This window comes from Camelus bactrianus, chromosome 7 (genome assembly GCF_048773025.1).
Source record: "Camelus bactrianus isolate YW-2024 breed Bactrian camel chromosome 7, ASM4877302v1, whole genome shotgun sequence".
In the NCBI taxonomy this organism is placed as follows: Eukaryota; Metazoa; Chordata; class Mammalia; order Artiodactyla; family Camelidae; genus Camelus; species Camelus bactrianus.
In genome coordinates this window covers 36,032,591-36,053,949 of record NC_133545.1, presented here as the reverse complement: position 1 = coordinate 36,053,949, position 21,359 = coordinate 36,032,591, and the positions used below count along the sequence as shown (strand labels likewise).

The 21,359-nt window shown below is 40.8% G+C and overlaps 1 protein-coding gene across 9 annotated transcripts in view; it reads right to left on the bottom strand.

Annotated features, from left to right (window-relative positions):
* The window catches only part of ELMO1 (engulfment and cell motility 1), a 491,764-nt gene that overhangs the window by 232,797 nt on the left and 237,608 nt on the right, over positions 1-21,359 (bottom strand). For all 9 annotated transcript variants that reach the window (XM_010955409.3, XM_045516965.2, XM_010955408.3 and 6 more), the window contains one exon: positions 18,782-18,886. In XM_010955409.3, coding sequence (XP_010953711.1) covers positions 18,782-18,886 — 105 coding nt within the window. The remainder of the gene's footprint in view (positions 1-18,781; positions 18,887-21,359) is intronic.

Below are 21,359 nucleotides of genomic sequence, written 5' to 3'. Positions count from 1 at the left end.
CAGACTTAAAGCTATGTTACACTCCACATAGATTTGCCTGAATCTTATTTGGATATAACTCACTTTACTAAACAAACACATTCTAGGACAGCCAGTGATAAAATGGATCCCTGTAAATCAGATCACACCTTGGGTTCTCACTGGGCTCAAGAGATTTATAAATTCACTCGAGTTTGGGAGAATGGACTTCAGGGGATGGAAAGGTGAGGAAAGAGAACTATTTCCCATCAGTCTCTTCTGGCCAATAATCAATTGGCCTTTTCAAAAACATTTTCAAACAGAAAAATGTTAATTTTCCAATTTTACACATATTAAATGAGCTACAATGGGAAAATTATTTATTGAAACCTAATTAAGAAATTAGGCCATATATGGTTTTACGTCAAGTTAAAGGCATCTGAAAAGGAAATCATTCTTCTATTAAATCTAGCTTTTTGAATAGAATTCATTTCATTCCATCTAATTCTGTATAAGCATCCCAGATTCTGGCTACTTCTGCCAAATCAGAGATCTCTGCTGTGAGACAGCCCTCCTACAAGGGTAGGTCCAGAAGTGGTTTCCACCTATGGAAATTGCTTCCCCCTCCCCCCCTCCCCTCCTGCACCTGTCTAAATTGTCCTTCTCCTTTGGACTCAACCCAACGTCACCTTCTCCATAAAACCTTACACAGTTCCTTCCCCTAAAACCCCACAGTCCTTTATCTATATGTCTCTGCCAACAATTCTCACTTTTTTGCTCCAAATTGTGGTGAGCCACATGTGTCCTCCTTCCCTCAGTGGGGCTGAAGCCTTGAGGTCAGGAACCACATCTCAGTCACCTGTGCGTCTCCCCCACCGCGGCAGAGTCACACCTACACCAAGTGCTTCTGAACAAGCAATTACCAAACCAGTGAGTGAACAATACAAATTATAACTCTGGCTTCTAGTTGGGCTGGCAGTGTCCACTGAGGGTCCAGTGGGCATCTCTGCACTGTGAACAACAGCTTGCCTGGTTGTAATGTGAGAATTTCTATAACCAATCATTTCTGTACATTCACATGCATCCTGAGTTACAATCATCCTCTTATTCCCTGTAATCCATATTCCCCATCCTATTTTCCTATGGAGTTTATCAGAAGCAATGACTTCTGGGATGCTCCCAGCAGCCTCTGACCTCACCCCTTCCTTCATCGTGAGGGTGCTCAGGACCTGGAAGTTACTTGGCAGTTGGGGCACTTGGCTAGGAATCCGAGCAGGGGAGAAAAACTCATTTAGAAACTCTCTAAGTCTACTGGCAGGGTGGCCAGATGAAGGACAAACTCAGAAGGGAATTCTCTCTGGTCCAAAGCCCACATTTCAAAGGCCTGCTCAGGGAAACTACAAACTCACCTTCTTTGTGCATAGTGAAAACAAATATTTACAGAGCGTTAGAATGTGTGGAAGATGTCCTTAGTTGTATGTTTATGGAAAATACTTGGCAAGTATTTGCTGTAAATGCTTCCTGTAAATGCTGAGAGTGAAAACCAGCAGGAAAAACATGTTTGAGTTGACAGGGAGCCAGCTGCCACAGCAAAGGACTGTCCCCTCCACACACCCCGTGTGCTCCACTCCTCACTCTCCTGTTACCAGGAAGGGGACCGGACATCTGGGTGTGGGTGATTGGGGGCAGGGGCAGTGGAGGGACCACATGCAAAGGCCTTCTGCCGGGCATTCCACATCGGAATAATGACAAAGAAACCTACCCGTGTCTCCTGGGTAGTAACGCCCCTTAGGACTTCCCTTCCTTTTGTGGACATTGGGAATAAGTTCTGAGTCCAAGTCCCCTGTTCCTGGAAAACAGGCCCTCAACACAAACCCCATTTTGCTTGCCTGATGATTGGTCTGTCTCTTAGTTAATTTTACGATGTTTTCAGGTAAAACATGAAAAATAGAAAACAAGGGACTCAAAAGTATTCCTTTATAGCAAGATTAATGAAGAAATTTCTCTTAATTATTCAATGATGGACGAAGATCTCTGAAGATATGAAGGGAGAAGGGAAGAGAGTGTTGCAGGCCAAAGCCGTGAATGCTTGTGGTTTTCTCAGGAAGTAACCTTGACCAGCCCCAAACTGCCCCCTGGAATGAGCCGAGCCCCTTGATGCCACATGAGGTGTGTGCTGGGAACCACAGAGAGGGTGGCTGCTCCCCATCTGCCGACATGGTAAGAAGAATTAAGTGCTCAGTTATTAGGGAGATAAGTGATCTTGCAATTGCTACTTCCCCAAAAGACTTTACTTTTCCCTTCATTCAGAATCCTTTCTTTAAAAAAAAAATGACACAAATCCTAACACACTTAAGGCTGCCAAGGCAAAGAGGCACAGCTGCCTGGCTGTACTTGCATTTATGCAGGTGTCCTGTTCTGCTCTCTCATGCACATCATTGTGTCCAGACTCCTCCCTTTACCCCAAGGTCCTGGCACCTGCATGTCATCCGAGGCTAGTGATTAACAATCTCACACAGCAATTTGTATCTAAAAAGTTATTTCCCTTGAGTACATTTTTAGAAACGAAAATGTTACGTCAAAAGATCTCAATATTTTGCCACTTAAAATATACTGATAAACCATCCTCCAAGAAGTTTATGTCTTTTCACACTCCCCAAAGCAATGGGAGAGAGTTCCCTTTAAAATCATTTCAACACCAAAATCCAGAACATTGACAACACCAAATGCTGACAAGGATGTGGAGCAACAGGAACTCTCATACGTCACTAGTGAAAATGCAAAATGGTGCAGCCACTTGGGAAGACAGTTTGGTGATTTTTTACAAAACCAAACATCTACCACTTGATCCAGTGATCATGCTCCTTTCAACAAGAGTTGAAAACATGTCTATACAAAAACCTGCACCCAGATGTTTATTGCAGCTTTATTCATAATTGCCAAAACTTAGAAGTTCTGAAGATGTCCTTCAGTAGGTGAATGGATAAATAAACTGCAGTATAGGCAGATGATTGAATATTATTCAGCTAGAAAGAATGAGCTAATAAGCCATGAAAAGATATGGAAGAAACTTAAATGCATATTACTAAGCGGAAGATGCCAATCTGAAAAGGCTACATTCTGTATGATTCCAATCACATGACATTCTGAAATAGGTAAAACTATGGGGAGAGGGAAAAGATCAGTGCCGGCCAATGGAGGACGGAGCAGGGAGGGCAGTGAGGGATAAATACGCAAAGCACAGAAAAATTTTAAGGCAGTGAAAATACTCCTCAAAATGTCACAATAATGGACACATGTCACTATGCATTTGTCCAAACCCATAGAAGGTACAGTACCAAGAGTGAGCTGTATGTAAACTACGGACATTGGGCGATGATGATGTATCAATGTAGGTTCACTGACTGTAACAAATGTACCACTCTAGTGTGGGATGTTGTTAGTGGGGAAGACTGTGTGTATGTAGAGGCAGGAGGTAAATGGGAAATCTTTGTACCTTCCCCTCAATTTTTCTATGAACCTTAAACAGCTCTAAAAAATAAATACAGCCTTAAAAAAAATTCACAGAGTCAATCTGAGCCTAGAATGGAAAGGGCAAATCTACATGTGCTTGACTTTCTCCCCTGATGGGAGGAGGCATTGGGTGGTAAGCACCAAACTGTCCCAGTTACCCCACAGCTTCAGGCTGCCTCCCCAGCCATGGACTGGACTGGACTGGACTGGTGGCAGCCACTCCCAAGTCCTGCAACAGCCAGGGTTCCCTCTCCCCAAGGCAGCTGCACCTTCCATGGCTGGGCTGGTGATGAGGATGGGATTCCCTTGTAGGCTCTTTGGGGAAGAATTCCTATGAAAGTACGTATTAGTGAATTCAGACAATTAAGAAAATTCTGCATTCAGGGAAACTTGCTGGTTACTTCATTCCTCTTTGTCCCATTACCATAGCATTCCAATACAATCAGAGACCCCCGCACCATATGGGGCCTCTCTCTTCCTGCCCAGAATCACCTTTTGTCAGTTCTTCAGCCCTTCCCACAGTAGGATTCCCGGGGCTCTCTGTGTCCTTCCTGGGCTCCTGCCCAGACTGAGTCAGTAAGAGAGAGTGTCCCTCATCTATTCCATCACTTACTGGGAAGGTAAACTGAACACAGCAGTCACTCACTGAAAAGATAAGGACGCTGGGATTAATTCCAGTGATTCGACATAGTTCCTCACACCACTGAGAAGGGCAAATGAGGTAACACGTGTGAAGGCAGAGGCAAAGAAGGAAGTGAGTAACTGGTGTGCTAGAGCAGGCTAACCAGCAATTATTTAACTTCCCAAAATTTTGCAAGCTATAAACTGTTTATAGATTGAAATCAGCCACAGTGGGAGTATCTATACCATAGAAACTGGCAAATCTGTTTTGTCTTGTTTTATTTATTTATTTATTTATTTATTTATTTATTTATTTTTAAATTGAAGTATAGTCAGTTTACAATGTTGTGAATTGCCTTGTTTTATTTTAAAGCTTATTTACTAGCACACCTAGTCTGAATCAAATGTCACGTACTAAAAAGTCACCATTGGAACTGCCTGGGTCCAAATTCTATTGTTCATTATAACAATGGACAAGTTACTTAACATCCCTGAGCCTCAGTGTCCTCATCTGCAAAATGGGTACAATAGTAGTGTCTACTGTAGACAGCAGTGAGAAGTCAGTGAGGTAATATATATATGAAGTAGGTTCGTAACAGCCTCTGGCATACATTCGTCACTCAATACATTTTAGCTTTTATTTGTTCCTGCCATATACAGAGTGGATCCCCAAGATGCCTGGTTATCAGCAGAACTGACTCCTCTGCTGAAATTATTAACTAAACTTTGGTCCTCTTAGTCATTTTCTTATACAGAACTCCTGGTCTGCTCATGTAACATATACATGTTCTCATGGCTTTCATAACTGAAACTTTATGTGAGGCTTAATACCATGTAGCTCATTAGTCTTAACAAACTGGCCATTTCAACAACTCCAACCCATCTAAAGGCTAGTTTCAGTTTTGATCCCCTCATTTCAGTTTTAATCTTCTGACACAAGTCACTTATGGCCACAAAAGACTTCAGAAAGGAAAAGAGGGAAGCAATACTAGTCAGGGATTCAACATATCAAATCTTTCATTGTTCACTGAGCAAATAATTTAAATGGCCTAGTGCTACTAGACAGTGAGGACCAAAGACAAAAACAAAAAGATCTCTGCTCAAAAATGTCACATTTGAGAGAAATAATGATCAAATAAGAAAATATGTAATTACATAAATTCAAGTTGAGTAAGTGCTATAAAGGAAGTAACAAGGAAACAAAACCAATAGAAGAGGAGCCTTTAGGATTAAGTCCTGAAGAATGAATAAGAGTTTCTTGGGCAAGTGGCTGTGGGCAGAAAAAGAGAGGGGCTGACTCAGACAGACAGCACGTGCAGGTGTCCTGTGGCCCAGAATCAACACCATTCAAGAATTGAAAGTTCAATCAAACTGACTTCTCTGATCTTGGTAATCACAAGTTTGCAGAAATTTGTAGATAGTTTGTATGAATGACATATACCACGGTCTTCTAAAAGTCTTGAAGTAAAAAGACCCTTGAACTTATATATAAAATAAGCATTTGATAACCCAGCCAGAGAGAAATTACTTCTTAGGGCTGTTATATCTGTTACTAACAATGTTTCAGTTGTTTTATAAAGCAGAAGAAAATATTGTCTATTATTTATGATTTATACTAAATTTTGGAATCTTGGATTTTACCAATGCAGAAGAAAAGTTGATAAAATTAAGGTCAATGTAAAAATAAAGTTACCTGACAATGTCAGACAATCCTGGGTATACCAGGTGTACTGCACAGTTCCTAAGGGGAAAGCTATTTTTACCGAATACAATGGGACATTTAGAAACACTACCATCTAAATTTTGTTATACCAATACAAAATGTCTCCTGATTTGGTAAGCAGGTTGCTGATACTGGCTGGACTCTGGTCACATGAATCCAATTTAAAAATGAAAGTCAGCAGAGATTCACCCAAGTATAAGCACCAGCATATCTGGGACAAGGCCATTTTGGGCACACCAATAGAGCTGCTAATTTGGTTTCCACTCCAGGATGGACGAAGGCCAGGAGACAGCTGAAGCCAGGGAGGTTCCAGAATATTCTAGACAAAAGTCTATTTCTGTGGCTTCCTACCTTGAGGTGCCTGGGAATCCAAACAGAAGGCAGAACGCCAGAACCTACTTGATTCAGACACCCATTTAACAGATATGTGCTGAGTGCCATCCATATGCCCGCCACTGCTCTAGCCCGGGGACACAGGAGAGACGCTGCCCGGAGCCCCTGCCCTCATGCAGCTCACACACTTGTACTGGTAAACAGCAAACGCCCCAAAGGTAAATTCAGAGCATGTTAACAAGCATTACATTGGGAGCAAAACAAAGAAGGTCAGGTGGACAGGGAACAAAAAGATGAAATTACTACTTTATATCTGGTGGTGAGGAAAGGCCACCCTGAGCCTAGTAGAAGAGAGAAGAGGAGCCACATGGCCAACTGGAGAGCAGACTCCCTGGAGAGGAAGCAGCAAGTGCAGGCATACCGTGGAGATGTCACAGGTCCCGTTCCAAACCACGGCAATAAAGTGAATATCAAAATAAAGTGAGTCCACATTTTTTTTGGTCTCTCAGTGCATACAAAAGTTATGTTTACACTATACTGTAGTCTATTAAGTGTGCAATAGCATTGTCTTAAAAAAACCAACGTACATCTCTTAATTAAAAACACTCTATGGCTAAAAAATGCTAACCAGTATCTGAACCTTCAATGAGTCATAATCTTTTTGCTGGTGGAGGGTCCTGCCTCAATGTTGATGGCTGCTGACTGATCAGAATGGCGGCTGCTGAAGGCTGGGGTGACTGTGGCAATTTCTGAAAACGAGACAATGATGAAGTTTGTCCCATCAGCTGATTCTTCCTTTCATGACCAACTTCTTCTGCAGCACGCTGTGCTGTTTGATAGCAATTTACCCACAGTGGAACTTTTTTCAAAATTGGAGTCAATTTTCTCAAACCCTGTCACTGCTTTATCAACTAAGTTTATGTAATATTCTAAATTCTTTGTTGTTAGTTCAACAGTGTCTCCACCAAGAGTAGATTCCACCTTAAGAAACCACTTTCTTTGCTCATCCATAAGAAGCAACTCTTTGTCTATTTAAAGGTTTATCGTGATGTTGCAACAATTCAGTCCTGTCTTCAGGCTCCACCTCTAATTCTAGATCTCTTGCTATTTCCACCACATCTGCGGTTACTTACTTCCCTGAAGTTCTGAACCCTTCAGAGTGATCTGTGAGGGTTGGAACCAGCTTCTTCCAAACTCTTGTTAATGCTGATACTTTGACCTCTTCCCATGAATCACACATGTTCTTACTGGCATCTAGAATGGTGAATCCTTGCCAGAAACTTTTTGATTGACTTTGCCCAGAGCCATTAGAGGAATCACTATCTATGGCAGCTACAGCCTCACAAAATGTATTTCTTAAATAATTGGACTTGGAAATGGAAATTACTTCTTAATCCATGGGCTGCAGAATGAATGTTGTGTTAACAGTCATGAAAACAACATCCATCTCCATCAGAGTTCTTGGGTGACCAGGTGCACTGTCGATGAGCAGTCATATTTTGAATGAATCTTTTTTTCTGAGCAATAGGTGTCAACAGTGAGCTTAAAATATTCAGGAAACCATATTGTAAACAGATGTTCTATCATCCAGGCTTTATTGTTCTATTTCTAAAGCACGAGCAGAGTTGATTTAGCATTATTCTTAAAGGCCCTAGGATTTTCAGAATGGTAAATAAGCACTGGCTTCAACTTCAAGTCACCAGCTACATGAGCCCCTAACAGAAGAGTCAGCTTGTCCTTGAGGCTTTAGAGCCAGACATTGACTTCTCCTCTGTAGCTATGAAAATCCTGGATGGTATCCTCTTCCAACAGAAGGCTGTTCTGTCTTCACTGAAAATCTGTTGTTCAGTGTAGCCACCTTTACTAATTATCTTAGCTAGATCTTCTGGATAACTTGCTGCAGCTTCTACATCAGCACTTGTGCTTCATCTTGCACTCTGATGTTACAGAGACGGTTTCTTTCCTTAAACCTCATGAACCAACCTCTGCTAGTTTCAGACTTTTCTTCAGCGGCTTCCTCACCTCTCTCAGTATTAACAGAATTGAAGACAATCAGAGCATTGCTTTGGATTAGGCTCTGGCTTAAGAGACTGTTGTTGCTGGTTTGATCTTGTATCCAGACCACTCAGACTTCCTCTGTATCAACAATAAGGCTATTTAGCTTTCTCTTCCTTCATGTGTTCACTGGAGTAGCACGTTTAATTTCCTTCAAGAAGTTTTCCTTTGAAGTCACAACTTGGCTAACTGGCACAAAAGACCATTAGCTTTTGGCCTATCTCATGTGGTGCGTGGCACCCCAAAACAATTATAAGAGTAACATTAAAGATTACTGATCACAGATTTCCATAAAAATATAATCATCATGAAAAAGTTTGAAATATTGCAAGAATTACCAAAATGTGACAAAGAGACAAAAACTGATGCTGTTGAAAAAATGGCACCAATACACTTGCTCGATACAGGGTTGCCACAAACCTTCAATTGGTAAAAAAAAAAAAAAAAAAAAAAAAAAAAAAAAAAAAAGAAAAGAAAAGAAAAGAAGAAAAGGATATAAAAAGTATGCAGATTGGGAAAGAAGAAGTAAAGCTGGTGCACAGGTGACGTGATTATCTACCTAGAAAATTACAAAAGGTCAACAAAAAACTCCTAAAACTAATATTTACAGTAAAATTGCGGGATATTAGCTTCATCAGCAGAAATGAAGCAGCTTGTCACAGAGCAGGTACTTGACAAATACTTATTTGTTTAACTAACACAGTGAGACATAAAAATGGACAATGCAGACTGACAGAGAAACAGTTTGGAGGAATAATGGGAAGATATTACTGGGTGCAAGATAGAGACCCCAGGACAGTCACTGTTGACTAAGGGTTTTGTTGGTACCCTAATGAGGGACAGTGTCATTCACACGTCAGGCTGTCTATGGTTTCTAAACTTGTAATTCACGCGGGGTCTACGTTTGCACTGTGTCAGTTGCATACAGTTCATTGTACAGCTTGGTTTCATTTTTTCTTAGGGGATGGATTGATGTGTTTTAAAACCCCACTGTGTTTTTTTTTTTTAAATTGAATTATAGTCAGCTTACAATGTGTCAATTTCTGGTGTACAGCATAATGTTTCGATCATACATATACTCATTTTCATATTCTTTTTCATTAAATAGGTTACCACAAGATATTGAATATAATTCCCTGTGCTATACAGAAGAAATCCTATATATACTAGTTAGTATCTACAAATCTCAAACTCCCAATTTATCCCTTCCCACCCCTTTCCCCCTGGTTACTGTAAGTTTGTTTTCTATGTCTGTCAGTCTGTTTCTGTTTTGAAAATAAGTTCATTTGTGCCTTTTTTTTTTTTTAAGATTCCACATGTTAGTGATAACATATGGTATTTTCTTTCTCTTTCTGGCTTACTTCACTTGGAATGACGATCTCCCACTGTGTTTTATTTAAAGTTTTGAAAAGAACAACAACAAAACTCTATTAGATATAGCTAAGTTAAAAAACTCTAAACCTAATACCCAGCTTAGGCTGATAGCAAAGGAGAATGAAACAAATAACTACCATGTTTTAGACCTGCTTTAGTTCCAGATACTGAATCCAGTACCAGAAGAACTCAGAGCACATCATTGCCGTGGATCTGGAACCTGCCTTCCCTCCCTCAGATGATGGGTTTTCGGAGATAAAACCAAGCCCAAGTTGAACAATAGTCTCATTCTCGGGCCTGAAGCATTCCATTCAAATCATTGGCTTTGGAAGTCGGAAATTAGAAAATCTAATCACATATATTCACACTCTCAAGGGGTCCTGATTGTTTGGCAGTAACAGCTTGGTTACTCATAGTCAGTGAAATTAATGTCACTATTTTTAAAACATGAAAAAACTGTACATAAAAACAAGCTTCCAAGCTGTGGCACCCTGGTCAAAGAAAGAATAAAAAGAAAAGAAATAAAAAGAAAATAAATCATTAGACAAAGAGTCATTTGAAAGTCCCAGCAAGCTTTGCCTTGAGGTCCTTGTTATTCTAAATGGATTCTGTGCTCCAGATCACCTAGAAGGAAGATGCCACTCAAATTAAAAAGGTTCCTTAACATGAAACTGTGTGTTTAACTGGCAACATATAATTTCATTAAAAAAAATTAGGAGCAATTGCTGCTGAAGCCATTTCAGGGACAAGGGGAGGGAAGGATCTGTCAGCACTATGGGAAGAAAAAAATGACGTGCCACCAAGGTTTATTCCAATCATTTGCTTCATAGTTAAGTTTAATTACACATTACACACTGTCTTGCAATTATGTTGCTTGGGAAACTGCCAATTTCCCCCTTGAAATGTTAAAAGTTCCGTAATTTATTTTAAAGGCTTAGCATTGCCTCCATCAGCACCCCCCTTAGTACATGAGGGACACTTGGTTTCTGTTCCCTTTAAGGGTGGGCTGTAGGCAGCAAGAACTCCACGGCGAGGTCTGACACAGCGCAGAGGGCTGACTGCGCTGAGAGCCCCCAGACACTGGGCCAGTGTATTTATAATTTGATCTGATGACTTTTTTCCTTTAGAATTTACAACCAGAGAAATTGAGAAGCATGCCTCATCTCTTCCCCTACTCTTGGGAGGTTGAAATTAAAGTTCTTTATTCTCAGCAAGAGACTAAAAAGTGAACACAGGATGAAGCAGCTGCTCTCCAGGAGCTGACAACAAGGATGGAAGGATAACAAATACTAAGCACAGAAATATGAAAACTCCCAGGAGATGGGACAGTATCAAGTACAACTTTATGGACCAGGGAAGAGAAAAGGCAAGTAAAAGAGGCTGAGCACCTACTGTGTGCTGACAGTGCACTCAGAAAGTCATGAAGGTCACTGCAGACCACCAGAATCATGGCCACTAAGTCAGGCCCCTCGAGTACCAGGCAGATAACTAGAATGCGTGAAGCAGAATATAACAGAGAGTTCTGGGGCTTGCAATTACTTGGAGAGGGCATGTCCTGCCTACAGGCAATTCAAATTCTCTTCGCTTTAAACATACTGCACCAGTTGAGCAAAATACATCCTTAGAACTTACTTGACCTGCAGCTGCAACCACTATGTGAACCTATCAACCTCTAAAAGGCACCGGGTGTGGACACTGGAAGCAGACTATTTGGTCTCAAATTCAGCTCCAGTACTTCCCTAGCTGTGTGTGTGTAAGCCACCTTCCCTCTCTGTGTGTCAGTTTCCTCATCCATAAAATGGAAATAATCACAGTGTCAACCTCAGAGCGGTGTTGTGAGAAATGGATGAAAGTGTCTGGGGTTCTTGTCTCACAGCAAGCTCTGTATGTGCCACTACAATTGTGTTTATGCCCCTGACACAGGACAGAGACATGGTAAAGGGTTTCCCCAAGATGGCTTTGAACTTGAGGTGGGCCCCAAGGGACAGAGAGATCTGTGTACTGGAAGAAGAGGATACCAAAGTACCTCTTCCCAGCTCCGTAAGCACTGAAGAGAAGATTACAAATAACGTGTGCTATTAAGTACTCAAAATACAGTAAAGACTTAAAGTAAAATGGGGCAGCTTTTCTCACACTAGGTCATCTCATAGCATTTTCTTGCCAGTATGGCCTCCTATGTCCCCGTAGTGAGTTAAGATCTAAACCCAACATTTCTCCCAACTATTTTAAAAAGTACTGTTTACTATGTATGCATCACGAGGAGGAAGAATCCATGTCAGGGTTTTGAAATAGTGTAAACAGACTTTAAATTTTTCATCTGTTAAAAAATGTCTTTCATGAAAGAACTTTGAGAAAACAATTCTTGGGGACAAATATCTATCTTTTCCCATAATCTCATTTTCTTGTCATATTCTACGTATTTCTGTCCTGATTTGGTATAAAGTTAGAAACATACATGTGTCCTGGCCCACAACTGCATGAACCCCTTGAAATAAATCTTCCTTTTGAAGGCATTTCTATTTTCCCCACTTAGGAAATGCATTATTGTCTATCACAGTCACCCAGGGTGCAAAGATACTCCCAACTGGATGAGAGGCTGATCATAAATTAGGAGGAATGGTGAGGGATGTTGAGGCAAGAACTGCAGGGCACATAAAGAACAAGTCGTTCCCAGAGTTTACTATTTTTTCAATTTTTATTTTTGTATTGAAGTATAGCTGATTTACAATATTTCAGGTGGACAGCAAAGTAATTCAACTATACACGTATATGTATTCTTTTTCAGATTCTTTTCCATTATAGGCCACTATACTGAATATAGTTCCCTGTGCTATACAGTAGGTTCTCGTTGTCAGAATTTTACTTCTAAGTTTGTTACTGGAAGCCTCAAGATTTTATAAATTCTGCCGTTAGTTGGGTAACAGCCTCATTAAGAAAATGTTTTATTTTTATATAACACAGCACCACACTAAATAAAATATACAAAAAGGGTCAAGTTTGTTCTTTTCCATATTGACCCAACACGAGAATATTTCTCTAAGAAGTAGGGCCACTGTTTAAAATTCGACTGGGGAAGGAAACAAGTCCTAAGTGATTGCAATATAGTTAAACAGCATAATAATTTGTAAAACAGTAAAATGTTTGTCTGCTCAATATACTGTAGAAAGTTGGAAATAAATATCAAGTAAAGGTTCTATGACTTGATAGATGTGCCCCGGATAGGTCACATCTGAAAACTTAGAAGAAAATAAGAAAAACTCCAAGGGGGGCAGAAACAAGATAAAACTAAACAGAATAACAACAACAAAAATCATACTCTCTTCTTTGCTTGCTGTTCTATTTTCTGGTACCTAAGAACTAGACCCTTGTTGACCACCACATCCACTGCGCATGGCCTTGCCCTGGCAGATGGCAGGCATTTGATAATATTTCCTGAACGAGTTGATGATTTAAATGAATATGAATGTTGAAAAGGATTTCTCTTTAGTTCAATGCTTTTTAGCATATGAGAAAATGAACTGTTTTGTTTTCTGTGTGAATATTTTTTTCCTCTGAGACGTATATAAGCAATAACAGAAACATCTCATTTGCATGCATTTGGCTTTTATTGTTGCATATTTAAACAGCTTATGTGACTTTTTTAGGGTCTGAGATTAATGCACAGCATGCTCCTGTCTGGCTGTAAGGCCAAGAGAGGGCCCGACGACAAACAAGAGGTTCTGAACCAACCCCAAAGTTCTGAAATACTTCTGTCACTAGTCTGAAACTAATGACCGCACCTGAGATCTAGAAAGCCTTGCAGTGTGCCTTCACCATGCCTTTAAATAACACAATAGGAACGTTAACAATATTTGGTTACATGGCAATCTACAGGAAAAAGCCAGCCTTGGTTTTCAAAGGATTTACGTCTAATAAAGACAGTGTGATGCTGTGTATAAAGTTGGTAATAAAATGAAAAGGGAAGGTGCCACCTCTCTCTTCCTTTTAGAAACGACTTTCCCACCATGTTAGATTTAAGATCATAACAGAACACAAACACTTGTTTGATGGTCCCATCAACTTTCCGTGTCTTCAAGCATTCATCTTTAACTCTGTCCCTTTACCCTTCATGTCAAGAACAGAACTGTTGCATCCATCACATTCTAAACCTGAGACAAGAAGCTGCAGACTGGAAAGAGCCTGAGATATGGAAGCCAAAGACATAAGTTTCAAGTCAACTGGTCTACTGGCTGTTTGACAGCGGACTCTCAGCACCTCTCTAAGTCCCACTTCCTGAATCTACAAAATGGTGATAACAACGCTTAGATCATAGGCTTTTCTTGAAGATCGAGTTAATTCATGGAGCACATCCTGTAAGTTACCCAACTTGTACTAGGTACTCATTTCCTCAGATCAAACAGGGGAAGACAAATATTACCATGAAGAATTAACTTCATTGTGAAATCACTCTTTCCTTTAGTTGTAATATTTTTCTTAGGCATTTTTTTCTGATTCCGCTCAGACCTGGCCATCATGTGTTTGGAATCCTTAGGTTTCCTCCTCATTACCTCCTGCTTTGCGGCTAAATCTTGGCTCCCACAATAGCCAGCATGAGTCTTGAACCAAATGAAAACCAAGTTATTTGGGCTTCTCAGTAGCTCTCAAGGAATAATTAAATGCACCAAGAATGTATGTTCTAAGTTCAAAGGCTGTTTTTTGGTTCGTGTGTGTGTGTGTGTGTGTGTGTTTTCCCCAATGGAGTCACTAAACTTCTTTCACTCCAGGGAGAGGGAAAAAAAAAAGCAAAACAAAACAAAACACACAACACTCAGCTCTGCACTATTATCCTCTCTGAAACAGTGACAGCAGGATCATGGGCGTGAACCAAGTACCACTCTCTGCCTCTCACAGAGAGAGCCCTGGGGGGGGAGATCTGGGGGGGCGAAGGATCTTCAGAAAAAATAAAAGCAATTATGCCCAGAGTAAATAAGACCCAGAAATTTGAAATCATGCTATGCCCCCGGATTTTACTCCAGGCACAGTGGGATGCTCAGATTTGCAATGCCTCCTAGTGTTCTGTGCCCATCCAAGTGTGGGGTAATTCAATTTCATCCGCAGCTTTCATTAGTACACGGTTACAGAGTTTATTCAAATCATACATGAGAAAGGCTGCCCATCAATAAATTCATCTTGCGAAAATATACCTTTATGCAATTTTTAAAAGGAGCAAACTTCACGATTCCCAGATGATTAAAAAAAATGATCATTGGCAAGAGACCATTGAAATAAAAACTAAAGAAACTCTTAATTAAGAAGAAATCATTAAAATCCACTATGTGTCAGGTACCAGCTTAGGAGCAGGAGTAGGGCCAGGAGTGTTTCCCAAAGCATTCTGAACTCCGATTAGAAAGATCATTCCAGCAGCCGGCACGGAAGCTGGGTTCAAAGATACAACTTTAGCAGGGAGAGCATTAAGAAAACATTGCATTGCAGCAATCCAGATGAACGGATTAGAAGGAAAGAGAAAGTTAAGGATGTAGACTATACAGAATGTGGTGTCTACGTGGGTTTGGGCTCCACCGCCCATGTCTCACTGTCTACAAGAAACATCCACCTGGACATATGTCCCACGTGCATATAAAGTCTGGAATGTCTCCAAAAGACATTACCCCCTCACAGACCTGGAGACCTATTTCATCAATGACACCACCAGCCATCCACTCAAGCCAGTATCTCCCTCTTCCTTGGCAAGAGTCTAGTTTATTTTAGATCCAAAATAATTCATTCAAACTGCTTCTCCCCATTGCCACAGCCACCACCCTTATTCAGGTTACCATCATTTCTCTGTCATTTCCCAGATTTTATTTTGGCTGCTAGTCTTGATTTCTCACATTTGTTTTCTGGCAGGAGAGTGATTTTTTTCTAAAATTAACTCTCACCATCTTTACTTAAAATAGTTCAGAAATTCTTCACTGCTTTTGGATTAAGGTCCAAGCAAACCCTACTACAGGGAGAGAGGGTCCCGAATGAACCAGCCATGATCATATTTGCCACTCCCTGTTTAAGCCATGCTGTACTTCTTGTGGTTCCTTGAGCAAAGCCCACACCTTTATGACTTTGTTCATGTTTCCCTCTACTTGGAGTAATCTCTTGTGCCCCCTTCCCCTCACCTGATAACTAGTACTATCCAACAGGTCTTAGTGTAGATGCCACTTCCTCCAGGAAGCTTTCCTGACCTGACCTCCATATCTTTGTGACTCTCCTCTGTGCCCCCAACATCACCCCTGCCAAATCAAAATCCATTCTAAGTGGTTTGGAAAGCGCTGGTGTTTATCTCGTCCCTCTACTACCCCTCCTTTCCAACTCTAGATAATAAAATCAGCAATGACAGGACTTGTGAATGGCTTGTTCCTTGGGGAATCCCTATCTTCTTGCTCACTGCTAGCCATTTGATAATTATTCAGTAAGCACAGGCGGCTAGTGCCTGAAAAGAAAAAAGGTCCATAGAGAGTGGTGGGGATCATGTGCATTTGATGGGCAGGCAGAGGGAGAGAAACCCATCAGAAAGACTAAGAGGAATGGCCAAGGAAAGAATCAAGGCAGACAGCACGGGCTGCAGGCAAAAAGGGAGAACTGGCCAGTGGGAAACAGCGTCCAGTGTCAATGGGAGGGCAAACAAGATGAAGGAAGAGGAGAGGGCTCCCCATTTAACAGGAGAACAGCTTCTGGAAAGTGATGGGTGCAAGGTGTTGAAGAGTGAGCAATGGAAGAATTAGAAAACAAGGCAAGAAGGCAAGTTACAAAACCACACAGTGTTTGAGAGAACACGCTAGCGGGGGCGGGGGGGGCAGGGGCGCGTGTCAAGGACGAAGAGGGAATATTCGTGTGTGTGCACGTGTGCGTGTCACAGTCCCTTTTAAAAGCCTCAATCATAAGTCGACTGGCAAAGTGAAAAGTGAGGCCACGTAGTCAGGCGCAGAATAAGTGTTTGTTAAATGAAAGATATAAATAATAAATGAATTAGACTGCGTTCAGATGGGAGATTTACCTGGTCAAAAAGAGCAAATTTTATCAACATGTAAACTTATTAAAAAACAAAAAGCCCATCTTTGTGTTTCAGAAAAAAACCACTCAGATCATAGATCAACATTAATGAGCTGTCTGGGGTGACCATTTTCATTGTTTATATCACTACCTCACTATCCCTGGGACATCGATTTTTTAAGTCACCACAGAACACCCTTGCAGGCTGCCTCAGACTTTATATATGATTTCCTAACCCCATTTATTCATGTAAATAGCTCTGGCTTTCCATTCAGCATTTAATGGTTGCAAAGTCAGGTGGGACACAGAAAACATCAGGAAATGGACACTTTTGAGAAAACAACAGACATCTCAGTTACAGGGAATGGCTAACCAGATAGAAAAGTGCATGTGGACAAAAAGGTTTCTTTACAGATAGGTTTTTCTTTTAAGTCCCTATCAGATACGAAGTTCTGTCAGGTTGCCATGGTATTAATTTCACTAATGACAGTTTAGAGAACACATTAAGGAAAATGGGTTTAAAATGTTAAATTACTTTTCTTGAGACATATGCTTCTTATGCAATTAACAATACATTCAGCATCCATACTCTCTAATTTTAGAAACATTCATCCACAAACATTAATCAGTTAATGCTAAATTCAATTTCTACCAGGCTTCTTCTTTTCACACTCAACTCTCCAAGGCGATACTACATGGTACCTCGAAAACATTAATTTACTTACTGTGAGAGCAGATTACATTCTTAGAAAAAAAAAAATCTGTGTAATAATGATACACACTTATAAACCAGATTAAACTTTCATGAAAAAACAATTTTCTTATGGAAAATTGCATTTCTGACCAAGTACCTAAGAAATGCATAAAACCTTTCAGAGGAATATGTAAAATCCTTCACATAATCAAATCACAAATAATGTTGCAGTATAATCAAAGCTTGTCAAACTGCACATACAGTTAAAATATAGTGTCTACAGAGAACTCAGAGACCTGGCATGACTTTTGTTTTCAAAGGGGTTGCTACTGGGTAGGATAATTTTTCATGGTGCAAACTGTCCCATGTATTAGAGGGGTTTGGCCAGTAGCACCCCCATTGGGCATGGTGACTACCAAAGAAACATGCCCACACCATTTCCAAATGCTCCCTCGTTTAGAGAAGTAACTTCAGCCCAGACAAAAGGAATTGCCCACATTTACGTTACCAGGTAACGACAGTGCCAGGTCTCAAACCCTGGTCTCCAGAAAGCCAGTACCAAGAGGGAGGCAACAGAGAATGTCAGGGTTACAGGCCCATAGCTTACTCTGATGTCAGCTTTACTCCTCCTGCTTTAAGTTATTCATTCATCAAGCATTTTCTAAGCGTACATCTAGTCATCATTTTAACTACTGACCAGTTCCCTTGCCCCGATTATTCATATCCTCCTCCACCTCAGTCTTGGATCAGTATACTTCATGAGTCTGAATCTGGGCTCCTCTCCCTGGGCACACGGGACAGGTCTCAGCAGAAATCCAGGGCTTCCCGCGGAGTGGCCCTGACGGGCAGGCCTTCTCTGCCACTGTCCGTTCGCTCCAATTTACTCACACCGCCCTCCCTGCTCCTGCCCTGCCCAACAGACAGGTGGCTCCTTCTGTTTTCCTCCTGCCCCACCCACAAAGGAACTTGCTTTGGGAGCTGGAGTGTCACTAATCTGTTATAAAATGAGAGAAGGCATTTCCCTTCCCTCCTCATCTTCCCCATTCTTTGCTTTCTGTTTACCCGATTGTATCTCCAGCGTTAGACTGAAGAGAAGCAGTCCCAGGCCCTGGGCCTGGGCCTCTTTGCAAGAAGTCAAATAAGTGTATTTGGTTTTCACAAACGTTGGGGTCACACAGGTTTTTGGTAGCTAGCTCGTTTCTCTGTGATTTAAGGCTAAGAGTTTTTATCATAATTAAATATTGTACTATGTAAAATATTTTTCCAGTGTCTAATGTAGTTTTTAGATGTCAGCATGTGGAAAAAAACTAAAAGTTAAAAGCCCCTATTTTGGTGTCCCTGATTGATTTCGCTTAATTTTAACTTTTCTTCGTGATGAAAGCTAAACTCTGGGGCAGCTTATCTGAAGGTAATCCCTCCATATCTCTAAGTTTGAAATTCGAATTCAGTAGGAAACCAACAACGGCCGCAAGGGGCTGTGTGCTTACCCGGATGTAGGCATCCTGGTGGTGTTTGGCAAAGTACAGCATGTTGTCCAGAGCTAGCATCCCAGGAGGGGTCTGGGTAAAGTCCATGGCAGGGTTGACGTGATTCTGTGATGAAAACAAAATGTTTGATCAGGTTAATTCTGCAGCAGATTTCACCAACCACCAGGAGGTCTGATTTCCCTCCTCAAGACAAAACTACCACAAGGCAAGCTCCAGGTAATCAAGGAAGACGCCCTCCGCTATCTCCACGTGAATCTACTGCGGTGGTGATGGGGGCTTCTTTCTACAAGTGCAGCAAAACCAGCTTCTAGACCTGGGAAACTCGGCTGAAGACTGAAATATAGCATCATTCTTGGACATGTGACACTGTGGGAAAAGAAAATAGTGTAAAAACTGTATTTCTGATAGCTGTGCTATAGGGGAACCAATGGCATTTGGGGAGAGAGACCTGGGACGAAGCCGGATCTCTGCCGTTCACCTTTCTGCACTTTAACTTCCTCATCCTCATGTAAGAGGGTTAAGGATGGCCACACCCATCCATGGTGTTTGTAAATTGTCCAAGACTTACAGTCAACAGGCTGCTGAGCACAGACACTTGGTAAAATTCAGATATTTATGGGTCCTAATGTCTGCCTACTCCCAGGGAGAGTTCTGGCCTTGGGGCCACCCACACGGTGCCAAGAACCACAAAAACAAAACAATTGTTACAAATACGCCCAACACATTCTTCATCTGCTCCAGATCATGCAGTAAACACCACAAGAGCCCTGTGCAGAGCAGCAAACCACTCACTGCTGTTAATTGTCAAAAATGGTCCCCAAGATCTGTCCTGAAAATTCGGATCTAAATGGTGAATGTTATAAGGGAAGTCATTTTTCTGTTAGAGAGATGGAAAAGAAACGTTAAAGAGATATTAAAGAAAACTGCTCTTACCTCCTACTCTAGGTCATCTGTATGAAGGTACCTATTTTTGTTTTGTTCCTGAATACTTCTTAATAAACACCTTGACTCTGATTCGTCAGGGAAATTTTGGTCAACGGCAGTGTTTTCTAACTTAAGTACAGGGAGGACTTCTTGTTCACTTGTTCAAAGTTCAAACAACCCACACTTCTCTACATTATTCAAGAGTACACCAAAGCTGTCTTTTCCATGCAGACTGGAAATTTTTTATGCTCTAAAAAACAACATCTAAAATTATAGGACAGTGGTGCTGCCTACTGATCACAGTTCCACAGTTTTAAGAGCAGCTCTGTTCATCTCTCTACAGCAAGTTATAGTGACTTCAATATTTTATTTTAGCATTTTATCCCGATTTGTTTACGAAGATGTTGGAAAAGTTTTAAAACACCAAAGTCCTACTACTTATGATAAGAAAGATACATCTCATAAAATAAATATAATTGTAACAAAAATAAAAATCACTAAGGAATCAAATGCAGTGGTATTTAGCCTTAGTCTGATACTCACTGGGGTAAGAGAGTCAGGCCTGTATTCAATAGTGGGGAAAAAATCAAAATGCTGGAAATAAACAATCAGAGCTTTAGTCTAAAAAGCAACTTGCAATGAAAGATTTTTATAGTATTTTCAGTTCTTCCAAAAAGAATAATGGAACCTTCCCTGTTGTGCACATATTTACTATTTTGACTTCGATACATTAGATTTTCATGAACATGAGTAACATAAAATTATGCTAGTATCTGCTGAGTACCTTCTGGGGGCTAGAGTAGTTTGGGATTCACTTGTGTTATCTCATCTAATAAATAGGCAGTGGGCACTATTATGATGCCCATTATACTGATGAGAAAACTGGAGCTCAGAGGAGAAGCAAGCTTGCCCACAGCTGGCCTCCCAACTTGGATTTGAGAGGGCAAGTCTTGCTTGGACAATATGTCTCGGCATGCTTTGGCTCTTCCTTTTTTCCTTACCACTTTATCAGTGGCTTCCTCACCTAGTTTATAAGTTGAATGCATTTATTTTCGTACTGCTAGCATTTGGACTTTATATAGCCTGAGAAAAATTTCTTTGAGAAAAAAACGTAGGCTAATCAATTATTAGCTGCTACACAGCATGGTCCAGCCAACCAAGGAGAGTGTGCCAAATGTAAAAGAAAAAAAACATGACATTTATTTCAGACCTATTTCTAGTGTGAGTCTATGAGTCTGTTCCAAAAATAAATACACCAAAAGCAAATCAAAAGAGAAAAATTAGTTTATCTGAATCTAGTTCGAACAACCCCCCAAAGCTATGTCTTAGTGAAGATGGCTAGGGAGAAGGCCCCCGCTAGGGACAAGAGTCATCAGTCTTGTTTGAATTGTGCTCCCAGGATCCCCTCAGGGCCTCTTTCTATCAATCACACATGCCCTTTAGCACACACTGGGTGTATCCAACAGGCCACTGCTGCTTTCAAATGGTCTTACAAGTTAAGAAACAATAGGATCTATTTTTAGCGTTCTTTTAAAGATCCATATGGCTGTTTAGGAAATAGTCCCAATAAAATAACGTTTGCTATGTGCCAGGCATTTTATAAAGCCCTTTGCGTGTACTAACTCTTAGTTCTCATAAGAGTTAGTCCATAAGA